Source organism: Lithobates pipiens, unplaced genomic scaffold (genome assembly GCF_037356315.1).
Source record: "Lithobates pipiens isolate NorthernLeopardFrog02 unplaced genomic scaffold, aLitPip1_a1.2 Scaffold_3, whole genome shotgun sequence".
Classification (NCBI taxonomy): Eukaryota; Metazoa; Chordata; class Amphibia; order Anura; family Ranidae; genus Lithobates; species Lithobates pipiens.
Window position 1 is genome coordinate 203,008,132 of NW_027507790.1, and position 13,848 is coordinate 203,021,979.

At 43.2% G+C, this 13,848-nt stretch overlaps 1 protein-coding gene across 4 annotated transcripts in view; it reads left to right on the forward strand.

Moving 5' to 3' along the window:
* Positions 1 to 13,848, forward strand: part of IL6ST (interleukin 6 cytokine family signal transducer) — a 104,182-nt gene that overhangs the window by 29,286 nt on the left and 61,048 nt on the right. For all 4 annotated transcript variants that reach the window (XM_077462704.1, XM_077462705.1, XM_077462707.1 and 1 more), the window contains exon 2: positions 13,653 to 13,709. In XM_077462704.1, the coding sequence (XP_077318830.1) occupies positions 13,664 to 13,709 (46 nt within the window). In that variant the 5' untranslated portion in view covers positions 13,653 to 13,663. The remainder of the gene's footprint in view (positions 1 to 13,652; positions 13,710 to 13,848) is intronic.

Below are 13,848 nucleotides of genomic sequence, written 5' to 3' on the forward strand. Positions count from 1 at the left end.
CATTGATTTCAATGGAGGTCGCCTCCAAGTCGGATCTCTGTCTATACGGAGGCGACTTTGACAGAATTATTAGCTCTGAAGGGGGAACTCCACGCCAAATTTCTGAAAAAAAATTGGCGTGGGTTCCCCCTCCGAGAGCATACCAGACCCTTAGGTCTGGTATGGATTCCAAGGGGAACCCCCTACGCCGAAAAAACGGCGTGGGGGTCCCACCCAGATCCACACCAGACCCTTATCCGAGCACGCTACCCGGCCGGCCAGGGAAGGGGGTGGGGACGAGCGGGCGCCCCCCCCCCCCCCTCCTGAGCCGTACCAGGTCGTGTGCCCTCAACATGGGGGGGTGCCTTGTCCCCATGTTGATGAGGACAAGGGCCTCTTCCCGACAACCCTGGCCGTTGGTTGTCGGGGTCTGCGGGCGGGGGCTTATCGGAATCCGGGAGCCCCCTTTTAATAAGGGGGCCCCCGGATACCGGCCCCCCACCCTATGTGAATGAGTATGGGGTACAATGTACCCCTACCCATTCACCTGTAAAATAAAGTACAAAAAAAAACACAAGATAAAATAGTTTATTGCACAGCTCCGGGGGTCTTCCGTCTTCGGGGGGGTCTTCTCGCCGGACTCCTCCGCTATCTTCTTGTAGCTCTTTTGCTAGCGGAGGAGCCCGGCTTTCTTCCTCGCCGCCGCCCTCTTCTTCCGACTTCGGGGGTCTTGTCCCCCTCTTCGGTTCTTCTGCCGGGCCACCGCGCCTTCTTATAGCTCTTTTTTACAAGCAGTGGCCCGGTCTTCTGTCGCCGCCTTCCGTCCTTCCTTCTTCCTTCTTTCTTCTTTCTCCTTCTTCTTCCTTCTTCTTCTGCCGGAGAGAACGTCGAGTCAACATCTCCAGAAGAAGAAGAACGGAAGGCGTCGGCGACAGAAGACCGGGCCACCGCTTGTAAAAGAGCTATAAGAAGGCGCAGTGGCCCGGCAGAAGAACCAAAGAGGGGGCCAAGATCCCCGAAGTCGGAAGAAGAGGGCGGCGGTGAGGAAGAAAGCCGGGCTCCTCCGCTAGCAAAAGAGCTACAAGAAGATAGCGGAGGAGTCCGGCGAGAAGACCCCTGAAGACAGAAGACCCCCGGAGCTGTGCAATATACTATTTTATCTTGTGTGTTGTGTTTTTTTTTTTTGTACTTTATTTTACAGTTGAATGGGTAGGGGTACATTGTACCCCATACTCATTCACATAGGGTGGGGGGCCGGTATCCGGGGGCCCCTTATTAAAGGGGGCTCCCGGATTCCGATAAGCCACCGCGACAACCAACGGCCAGGGTTGCCGGGAAGAGGCCCTTGTCCTCATCAACATGGGGACAAGGTGCTTTGGGGTGGGGGACCGCACGCCCCCCCTCCCCCAAGGCACCCCCCCATGTTGAGGGCACGCGGCCTGGTACGGCTCAGGAGGGGGGGCCGCCCGCTCGTCCCCACCCCCTTTCCTGGCTGGCCGGGTAGCGTGCTCGGATAAGGGTCTGGGGGGGACCCCCACGCCGTTTTTTCGGCGTAGGGGGTTCCCCTTGGAATCCATACCAGACCTAAGGGCCTGGTATGCTCTCGGAGGGGGAACCCACGCCAAATTTTTTTCAGAAATTTGCCGTGGAGTTTCACCTTCAGAGCTCATTCTCTGGCCACGGCAAAAGTCGCCTGGCCTGGGGCGACTTCTAAGTCGCCCCAGGTCGTGTCTAAAAGTCGTGTTCAAGTCGTCTCCAAGTTGCCTCACAAAGTCGTCCTGAAGTTGTGTCGCCCCTGTGTGAACCGAGCCTTACAGATCTTGTTATTGTTTGTTGAAAATTCAGTCTTGTGTAATAAAAAAAAAAAATTCTAATCAGATCTTGTAAATTCTTTTTTCTTTCCTTTTTTGCACAATAAAGTCTAATTTTCCATCTCCCAGGCAGTACTCAGAGTGCTAATAGGAATAATCCTCATTCACTAATATTAGCAATTATAATTTATATGTCATTGATTAGAACATTGTAAACTAAAATCTGTGCTCTCTGGGGTTTGTCACTTTATTTGCTTATTACCATAGTCCTGAATTGTTTGTCCTCGCTCAGTACATTAGTTAATGTTTCCTGAAATCTCTTCTCTGCCCTCTTCTGGGAATTGCACATTGCAACATCAGCTGAAACCTCTGTGCTTGTGCTCTTTGTTATTTCCTGAATTCTTCATTTCAGTTGTGTTTTTTTTTTTTTTTTTCCTTCTTCTTTTGCTTGGTAGTTCTAGTTGTTACTCATAGTGTAATATTTCCTGCTACATTTTGTGCATTCTGATTCTGTATGAATCACTGACTTGTATACTTGACCATTGATGAGCTGTTCCATTCCCTTCCTGGTATATGCTTATAATTCTGTGGAACGTGTAGGAATTGAATTATTCTGTGTGCAGTGGAGTGATAGATGGCAGCCACAATTGGACCCGTGCTACTGGTGGCTATATTGCTGCAAAGCAAGCTGGCCAAATCCCGATACACGCATTCATTCTTCTAGGGTAACTAGAGGGGGTTTGAGTCATTTACTCTCTGAATTTTAGTTTTATATTTTTTCTCCTTCTTCCTTCCCCCCCCCCCCCCCCCCCCCAATGATCTACAAACAAAGATTAATACACAAGAGGAGTCCCACAGCACTATGGGTTATCCAAAGAGACGGCAGAGCTCATTGTTATGCAACTCCATTTCTCTAACCAAGACATCAGGCTTATGTGATAAGAAATGAATCACCCCATTAATAATACAGAGGTAAACTGCCTGTAAACCGCAGGAGTTTTATTTCAATGGATTGTAAACCGATAGCGAAGAAGATAGATGGGGAAAAGAGCTTCAGTTTGTGGCTAAATGTAAAAAGATAGAAGATATTTGGCTAAATTCAATCCAAAAAAACGTTTTTGACTGGAATGTGGAAGGGTTATCATTCCTTGTCAAGTTTGTATTTCTTTCAATGACTGACTGGTGAGGTTTTCCCTATGTTCCATCCCTATAATGACCATACAAACTTTCTTTTTTGGGTGGGGAGTGACTCCTGAGACAAGGACAGCAATACAAACATTGTTAGAAAAAAACACAAAGTGAGAAAGGGGTCAAATCATCTTTGTCCTTTTTTTGAGAGGTTGTCCATCTGTTTCTGTTCTGACCAAGCCAAAAACAAAATTACTTTTTTGACTGGAGAATTTTATTTTATTTATTTGTTAAAGGTACTTGTATAGCGCCATCAATTTACGTATATAATATATACATTCACATGAGTCCATGCCCTCGTGGAGCTTACAACCGAAGCTCCCTAACTCAACAGGGTTGATAAAAAATCAATGATTTTGAAAAGAAAAGTAAAAAAAAAAAATTTTTTTTTTTATTTAAATCAGATTTTTCTGGCTTATCAAATTTTGTTCAAAAAATGAATTAAAAAGATTTTGGAGTAAACTTCTATCTAAAGATATTATTTATTTATTTATTTTTTCTTGCGCTTAAGGACCAGAAGAATTTACCCCCTTAATGACCAGGCCATTTTTTGCAATAGAGCACTGCAACACTTTAACTGACAATTGTGTGGTCGTGCGATGTTGTACCTTTATTTTCCCCACAAATAGGTTTCTTTTGGTGGTATTTGATCACCTTTGCTCTTTTTATTGTTTGTGCTATAACCAAAAAATGCCAACCATTTTGGGGGGGAAAAAATCCCCAAAACATTTATCAGTTTAGGTCAATGTGTATGCTACATGTTTTTGGCAATAAAAATTGCAATAAGTGTATATTGATTGGTTTGCGCAAAAGTTATCACGTCTAAAAGTACAAAAACTTTTTTTATTGGAATTACTAAGAACAGTGCATACAATAAGGGTTTGGCAACAATATTTGCAAAATTCCAAGGCATATAAAGTCACCATAGAAAACCGATGGTTATCAAGCCCTGGTGCATGAACAAAACTGAAATAGAATATTCGTTCCTAGGGATCATGTAAGTAAAAGTTGTTGGGTCAAATAATTGTTAGTTGTTGGGTCATAGAGCTTTTATGCCTCTTCACGTATGGATATTCTAATCCCGTAGTATATAACTGGGGGGGTGTGCCATCAGAACTGTATAAGGTAGCCTAAGCCCTTGTACACACGGTCGGAGATTCCGATGGAATGTGTCCAATCGGACCGTTTTGTCGGATATTCCGACTGTGTGTGGTCTCCATCGGACTGTTTCCATCGGAGTATCTGACGGACCAAGTTTTCCAACTTGTTGGTAAAATTTTCTGACAAAATGCCCCGATCGGACATACTCCGATCATGTGTAGAGAATTCTGATCGGACAAAGTACCACGCATGCTCAGATCAAATTCCTACACCAAAGCTATTAGCGTGAATGTAGTCCCGTCGTAACGAAATAACGTCATCACGTCAGATTTTCCAACAACTTTGTCCGACCGTGTGTATGCAACAGTTTCCGACCAATCTCCGACCGTGTGTACAAGGGCTAAGAGACGGGCTCTTATGAGAGACCCCAGTATCTATTCTCCTCCAATGTTGCCTTTTTATATCTCAGATTCATTTTCTTTTCCCTCCAACGACCAGTGAAGTGATGGTTTGAGTTTAAGATTCGTAGGCTTAAAAGCGTTGAGTTGTTTTAAAGTGGGTCCAGCATGCCCACGTTTTTGTATCTGCTCTTGAGTGATATGAACTAGCTCTTCCATATCCTAAAGACCCATTCTCTATTCATTGGAGTGTGTTTAAATTGCCAATGTATCGGAATGATTGATGATATTCCTTTTTTTTTTTTTTTTTTTGGTTAGATATGTAGGGTGTAAGAGGTACTTTGCAGGGGAGTAATCCAAGGCGTACGTAGTGACGTGTAATGAGCTCATGTACTTCCAGAATGATTTAAGGGAATCGCAGTCCCACCAAATGTGAAGCATGGTTCCCTTTGCTTTTCCACATCTCCAGCATGTGTCTGGGATAGATGGGGAAAATTTGTGTAGGCGTGATGGAGTTCTATACCAGCGGGTTTCAATTTTGTAGCAGTTTTCCTGAATTGCAACATTGAGCTATCCCTTTATGGGTATATTCATGAATAAGGTCCCAGCCTTGGTCAGTAAGGGAGGTCTGAAGGTCTGTCTCCCAGGCTATACATGCTGAGTCCAGGACATTGACTGGAATGGGTCTTCTATGTATGTATGTATGTATGTATGTATGTATATGTGTGTGTGTGTGTGTGTGTGTGTGTATATATATATATATATATATATATATATATATATATATATATATATATATATATATATATATATATATATATATATATATATATATATATATATATGTGTCTTTGTGGGGGAGGCCGAGTACATAAGGATTCAAAGGGTGTGAGTTGTCTCGCCCAGGTCTCTGTCGGCACTTAAGAGGAGAGAAAGTGTTGTATCTGCCTGTATGTCCAGAATGGAAAGGGATTGGAGAGGGACATAAATACCAAGTTCTCGAATGAACGAGGGGATCCATTTAGAAAGAATTGATGTGCTAAAACCTTGTCGTTGGGCCACTGTTGGCTTAGGAAGGAGTTGGAATCGCATGGTGTGAAATTGGGGTTTGCCCTTAGTGCTGTCGGAGGCCCCAGGGTCGAGGAGAATGTCCCGTCCTTTATCATTTTGTTTAAAGGCCCCAAGGGAAGGTTTAATAAGAGGGTGTATCAAGGTCTCTTGTGGCCAATGATTAGGGAGTGTCCAAGGCAAAGCACCAAGAGGAAGTTGTGTGAACGATTCTTCTAAGGCAGGGATGCCCAACCAGTGGCCCGGGGGCCGCATGTGGCCCACGGAGCCTTCTGATGTCGCCCGTGACCTCCTGCTTTGGAAAAGCAGGTTCTCAAGCCCAGATCATGGGCTGCTGACCCGCCATCCGAGAACATCAGTGTTTTTAAATGAAGCAATGGGCTGTGGAGGGAGCAGAGCCACCTTTGCAGATGCTTTCTGTATAGCACCGACTCTGTCCCAAGTGGAGTGATGCCAAATGCATTCTGCCTGGGACAGCAACAGCCAGCGATACTTGTATGGAAGACTGTTATTAAAGGTAAGTTTATTACTAAAAGCAGTGTATATATGGGCATATCTGTTCTGCAGCAGTTACTGGGCTGCTTTCAAACTGATCCGCAGGTGCAGCACACTGCACCTTCGGGTTACCTGCACTGAGGCATAGTCTGTTATCTGTGGGTTTGGTGTGCTTTCAGAAAGTGCACCACCCCTGCAGGATATAATATACCTCAATGGCAAAGTGCAGCTAACCTGCAGGAAAGCCACGGGTGCACTATACTGCACCCGCAGTGCAGGTAAACTGCCGCACATCAGTGGGAAAGCAGCCTTAGGCCCCTTTCACCTGATTGGTTCAACCCACGCGGACCCTCCATTCACTTCTATGGAGTGGCAGATGTAAACGGACTCTTAAGTGGCCCTCGCTCTTCAAAAGGTAGGCCACCCAGACTTTCCCAGGCTCATGGATGTTCCAGTCCACAATTCGCATGAGGTGGCAAGCCAGATAGTATTTGTGTCTTCTGGCAATCCAATGCCACCTTTTTTAGTTTTTGAGCATGTGAGTCGGGAGTTCTTAATTCCGGGTTGAAGAGCTTCTCCATATGAACAATGAGCAAGCCCTCTTATAGGCAGCAAAGAAAGAGGCCGGTAAGTTAATCAGAATCGTCTGCATAAGGTATAAAAGGCGTGGTAAGATTATAATTTTTAGGAGGGCTGATCAGCCAAACCACGAGACATTGAGATTCTCCCAGTCTTTTAAATTCTTTTGGGCTCTTTTCAGGGCTAAGAAGTTTTTGTTGTATAAATCCAATAGTTTGGCCGTAATCTGAATACCTAAGTAATGGTATTCTTATTCCATTTTGATTTATGGCATTTTTATTCTCTATTTTCATTTTTTAACTAGTGAGCGGTGATCATCGATTTTTAGCGGGACTGCGACATTGCTGGCAGACAGATCGGGCACCTTTTGACGCTTTTTTGGGGACCAGTGACATTATTGGTGTTTAGAGCTAACAATAGCCACTGATCACTGTATAAATGACACTGGCGGGGAAGGGGTTAACACTAGGAGGCGATCAAAGGGTTAAATGTTCCTTAGGGAGGTGTTTGGGGGGAGCAGACTGACTGGGAGTAGAGATTGCTTTCCCTGATCACTAGGAACATACGATCTCACTGAACTCTCCTGTCAGAACAGGGATCTGCTTTGTTTACACTAGTGGCAGATATCCGTTCTGCCTCTCTGAGGAGCGATCTCAGCCGCCGGACCCACGCATCAAGCATTAAGGCTGCCCTGCCACAGTATATATGCGGTGGGCTGTCCTTAAAGTGGAGGGCCACCCTGAATTTTTTTTTTTTTTTTTTAAATGACAAAAAAATCTAAAAAAAAAAAAAAAATGAAGAAAATTATTATTTTTTTTTTTTTTACTTACCAGAAATGCCTGTTGCTAGGCACATAATCCTAATCTTCCTCTTCCGCAGAGATCTTCTTTCTTCTCTCCTCAACGCGTTGTCTTCTGGGTAATGGGTCGCGCTGTGTTCTGGGAACTGTGTGTCCCAGAACACAGCGCGTCCCATTCACAAAGCGCTGCGCAACTCGCGCATGCGCAGTAGAAAGCGGGCAGTGAAGCCGCAAGGCTCCACTGCCTGTTTCCCTTAGAAGGAATGGCGGCGCCGAGAGCCGAGGGACGGGTCGGCCGACATCGCGGGCGCCCTGGACAGGTAAGTCGGCTTATTAAGTCAGAAGCTGCAGTGTTTGCAGCTGCTGACTTTTTTAATTTTTTTTTTTTTTTTAACGGCCCTCCTCTTTAAGTGGTTAAGATACATTTTAATAATTTTGTTTATTCAGCATGAAATGGTGCTTGGTTATGTAGCATGAGGCTGTATATTCTGCAATATTTACATTTTTGGTAAACTCATTCAATGAATGCAAGCTGAGATAACATGTACTGCATTGATGCTTTCACACAGTTTCACAGTAACCATGAGGTAAAATAAAGTTCAGGAATATTCCTTTTATCCCATTGTTTTGCAAATCTATGTGCACTACAAACTGTATGATTGAATCGGTTCTGATATCGTTGTTTTACTAACCTGACCGCCTATTCTAAATGGGGAAACCTTTGATTTTGTTTGTAAATATTTAAAATTCCGACAACCAGAAAGAATAAGTCCTTACATTTAACCACTTGCCGACCGCCGCACGACGATGTACGTCCTATTTTTGAAGAGGGATATCTCGGTAACGGCAGCAGCTGCTGCCACAACCGAGATATCCATCTCTTCAGGCGGCGGTCGGCTGTACGATAACGGTGGTCTCTGCGGCGGATTCGCAGCGAGATCACCGCTATCGGCGGCGGGAGAGGTGCCACCCCCCCTCCCGCACCTTCCGCCACTTACCGGAGCCGTCGGTAGCGGCGGAGGCGATCGGGTCCTTTCGTCTGCTAGGCATAGAGACAAGTGAGGCTAAGATGGCCCCCACTTGTCTCTATACCATAGGAGGGCGGAAGCGACGTCAAAACGTCACTTCTGCCCATACCTCTTAAAGGTATATTTTTTTTTTTTTTTTTTTTTTTTGCATTTTAGCCCAAATATGAGATCTGAGGACACTTTGACCCCAGATCTCATATTTAAGAGGACCTGTCATGCTTTTTTTCTATTACAAGGGGTGTTTACATTCCTTGTAATAGGAATAAAAGTGATCCCTTTTTTTTTTTTTTTTTTAAACAGTGTAAAAATAAATAAAATCAATTAAAATAAGAAAAAAAAATATTTTTTTAAAAAAACACCCAGTCATGACGAGCTTGCGCATACGTGAGTAGCGCCCGCATATGAAAACGGTGGTCAAACCACACGTGAGGTATCGCCGCGATCGGTAGAGCGAGAGCAATAATTCTAGCCCCAGACCTCCTCTGTAACGCAAAAAATGCAACCTGTAGAATTTTTTAAATGTTGCTTATGGAGATTTTTGAGGCTAAAAGTTTGACGCAATTCCACGAGCGGGCGCAATTTTGAAGCGTGACATGTTTGGTATTAATTTACTCGGCGTACTATTATCTTTCACAATATAAAAAAAAATTGGGCTAATTTTACTGTTGTCTTATTTTTTTATTCAAAAAAGTGAATTTTTTCCCAAAAAAGTGTGCTTGTAAGACCGCTGCGCAAATACGGTGTGAAAAAAAGTATTTCAATGACCGCAATTTTATTCTCTAGGGTGTTAGAACCCCCAAACATTTTATATTGGTTTTTTTTCGAAGTAATTTTCTAGCAAAAAAAACTGTTTTAAACATGTAAACACCAATTCTGAAAAAGAGGCCTGGTCCTTAAGTGGTTAAAGAGCACTTGTCATTTCAGAGCCGTCATTTCAGAGCCATCATAGCAGCGCCTGTTAGCACCTTGTGTCAATGCCACATCACCAGCTGTCCCATTAAAGTGAATAGGACTGTCGGTATGTCACAGTGGGTCAGAGGAGAAGCCGCTGCGGGACAGATGACAGTTGCTCTTTAACCACTTCAACCCCAGAAGGATTTGCCCCCTTAATGACGGGCCATTTTTTGCGATATGGCACTGCGTTACTTTAACTGACAGTTGCGCAGTCATGTGACCTGTACCAAATAAAATGGACGTCCTTTTTTTTTTCCCACAAATAGAGCTTTCTTTTGGTGGTGTTTGATCACCGCTGCGATTTTTGTTTTGTGTGGTGTTTTTTATTTTATTTTTTATTTTTATAGTGCAAAAAAGGAAAAAAAAAAAATCAATTTAGGTCAATTTGTATTCTACTACATATGTTTGGTAAAAAAAATAGGATATGGGACTATATATATATATATATATATATATATATATATATATATATATATAATTTATTTATTATTTTATTTCTCCTAGTAATAGCGTTTGATTAGGGATTTTTTTTTTTTGTGGGATTGCGGCTGGCAGACACCTGAGTTGGTGTGTGTGTGTGTGTGTGTGTGTGTGTGTGTGTGTGTTTTTTTTTTTGTTTTTTGCGAACCAGCGTCATTGTAGTGATCAGTGCTAAAAATATGCACTAACGATTTACTAATGGCAGTGGCAGGGAAGGGTTTAACGGGGCAATCAAGGGGTTAACTGTGTTCCCTCACTTTGTTTCTAACTATGCGGGCGGATGGGCTGCCTGGGACAACACGCAGATCCATTTTCCTGCATAGCAGAAAGACCGGATCTGTGTGTCATCCCCTGTCAGAACAGAGATCTGCCTTGTTTACTATGACAGATCCCCATTCTGTCACTACAGGGAATGATTGTGGGCAGCCGGCGGACATAGAGTCCACCGGACCCACTGATTGGCTCCCCCGCTGTCCAATCGGCATGCCCAACGATCACCCTGTACAAGCCTATGGCAATTTGCGCAGCCTAGGCAATCTGCTGCAGTATAACTGTTCGGCAAGCGGTTAAATATTATGATTTAAATCTTGTTCATTTAATTCAAGCTTTTTTACTAGTGATTTAAATCAAATCCACCCTGCTAACTCACATTACTACTCCTACGGTACTAGGGACAATTTAAGCAGGAGTCAATCAGCCCACTAGCATGTCTTTGGAGTGTAGGAGGAAGAGCATGCAGGTACAAGGACAACATGCAAACTCCAGGCAGGTATTATGGTTGGTATTCAAACCGATGACCCGAGTGCTGCCAGGCGGAAGTGTTAACCACTTAGCCATGGAGCTGCTATAACTGTTTGCCTTTTCCCAGCTGTACTTTGAAAAGCTGTTCTAGAAAGATCAAGTGTCTACAGAAATTGTCCTCTCTGCATATAGAATGTTTTATATAATTATGTAAGAAGGCAACCCCGGTATTCCGTTAGATGTGCATACTCATGTTTCATGTTCAATCAGTGAGGAGTATGCATATCAAAAGGGAAGGGTTACAGATAAAACTTCTCCCAGCACAATCCCTTTAATACACTTTCTGCTTCTCTGAATTAAAAGCATGCCGCTTCATGTGAATAAAGAGAAACAACTTCAGTTGTCAGAGCAATTTTCATTACAATAAAACTGTTTTATTATTACTGGAAATGTAGTTGCTAATTATCACATTAAATAACCTATGAACTTGTATCAAGCTCTAGAATTCCAGGCAAGCTGATTTTCCCGGAGTGTCTTATAAATGAGATTTACTGGAAAGCAATGCTAATTTTGTCTGTAACAGATGTTCAGCTGCAGCATTCCACACGTATTCTTTAGGGCAGCCCATTCATTTGAATGGGGTGCCACTGCACCCCAGTGGACTGAAAATTGCACCCTGCGTGTGGTGGTGTGTACCTGTTATGTTGGGCTTCCACTGGAAATGAATGACGCTGCAACAAATAGATGTATGTAATGTGTAGGTGTGAATGGGCCCTATGGGCTCATTCAGATGGGTGATGAGCCTCTTACACAAACTGTATGTATTTTGCTGCGTCTTCATCCACATTGGAGCTGCACACAGGCAGACTAGCAGTGGGCACAGACAGAGCGGGTGCACTAACACTGTCACATGTTAAAATTGTACATGGGGGGGGGGGGGGCAGGAGTGGGTGCACAGAGCCCAGCAGACACTATGCATTCATTACCTATTTGAATGAGCCCCAAAACTGATCCTGAGCAGTAACTAGCGTATAGCTGGCCTGGAACCAGCATGTTTTTAGTGCAGTTTGTCTGAACCTGCCATTGACTTGCTAAACGGAAAATCCAGGTTTCTAAAGAAGTTTATCTGTAGATTTTATACATATTGTAGATGGATCGATATACAGTGCCTTGCGAAAGTATTCGGCTCCCTTGAACTTTTCAACCTTTTGCCACATTTCAGGTTTCATTTATAAAGATATACATTTTTATTTTTTGTGAAGAATCACCAACAAGTGGGACACAATTGTGAAGTGGAACGAAATCTATTGGATTTTTGAAACTTTTTTAACTAATAAAAAAATGAAAAGTGGGGCGTGCAAAAGTATTCGGCCCCCCTTGCGTTAATACTTTGTAGAGCCACCTTTTGCTGCGATTACAGCTGCAAGTCGCTTGGGGTATGTCTCTATCAGTTTTGCACATCGAGAGACTGAAATTCTTGCCCATTCTTCCTTGCAAAACAGCTTGAGCTCAGTGAGGTTGGATGGGAGAGCGTTTGTGAACAGCAGTTTTCAGCTCTTTCCACAGATCCTCGATTGGATTCAGGTCTGGACTTTGACTTGGCCATTCTAACACCTGGATACGTTTATTTGTGAACCATTCCTTTGTAGATTTTGCTGTATGTTTGGGATCATTCTTGTTGGAAGATAAATCTCCGTCCCAGTTTCAGGTCTTTTGCAGACTCCAACAGGTTTTCATCCAGAATGGTCCTGTATTTGGCTGCATCCATCTTCCCCTCAATTTTAACCATCTTCCCTGTCCCTGCTGAAGAAAAGCAGGCCCAAACCATGATGCTGCCACCACCATGTTTGACAGTGGGGATGGTGTGTTGAGGGTGATGAGCTGTGTTGCTTTAACGCCAAACATATCGTTTTGCGTTGTGGGCAAGAAGTTTGATTTTGGTTTCATCTGACCAGAGCACCTTCTTCCACATGTTTGGTGTGTCTCCCAGGTGGCTTGTGGCAAACTTTAGACGAGACTTTTTATGGATATCTTTGAGAAATGGCTTTCTTCTTGCCACTCTTCCATAAAGGCCAGATTTGTGCAGTGTACGACTGATTGTTGTCCTATGGACAGACTCTCCCACCTCAGCTGTAGTTCTCTGCAGTTCATCCAGAGTGATCATGGGCCTCTTGGCTGCATCTCTGATCAGTCTTCTCCTTGTCTGAGCTGAAAGTTTAGAGGGACGGCCAGGTCTTGGTAGATTTGCAGTGGTCTGATACTCCCATTTCAAAATGATCGCTTGCACAGTGCTCCTTGGGATGTTTAAAGCTTGGAAAATCTTTTTGTATCCAAATCCGGCTTCAAACTTCTGCACAGCAGTATTACGGACCTGCCTGGTGTGTTCCTTGGTCTTCATGATGCTCTCTGCGCTTTCAACAGAACCCTGAGACTATCACAGAGCAGGTGCATTTATACAGAGACTTGATTACACACAGGTGGATTCTATTTATCACCATCAGTCATTTAGGACAACATTGGATCATTCAGAGATCCTTGCTGAACTTCTGGAGTGAGTTTGCTGCACTGAAAGTAAAGGGGCCGAATAATTTTGCACGCACCGCTTTTCGGTTTTTTATTTGCTAAAAAAGTTTAAAATATCCAATAGATTTTGTTGCACTTCACAATTGTGTCCCACTTGTTGGTGATTCTTCACAAAAAATGTAAATTTTATATCTTTGTTTGAAGCCTGAAATGTGGCAAAAGGTTGAAAAGTTCAAGTGGGCCGAATACTTTTGCAAGGCACTGTATAGATGGATATCCTCAAAGCTTTATGTTGAAATTTCACTTTTCTCATTAAAGAAATAAAAAAAAAAAGTACTTACAGCAAGGTTTAAAATACATTTAACAATTCATCAGTAAGTAAAATAGATTGTATTGTTCTTTGTCAGGAGTGCTCTTTGTCTTTGTATTTAAATCTTTCATAACAAAACATAAATACCTTATTTTATTCAGATTGTTTGTTTGTTTTTTTTATTTCAATTTTTTCTAGGTGCCGCCAACATGATCTCCTACGTTTTCAGTTTTTGTGCCGTCATTATCGCTGCAGGTATGCCGAGTCATGGAAGGGTCTGTAACTTGGAATTTATTATGCAGGTTGAGCACAGCATAAGTCACTTTAACTCATTCAATTCAAAGTAACAGGTGCTCTTGTACCTTCACGTATGATCCTTGCCTTCCTGTTGGTC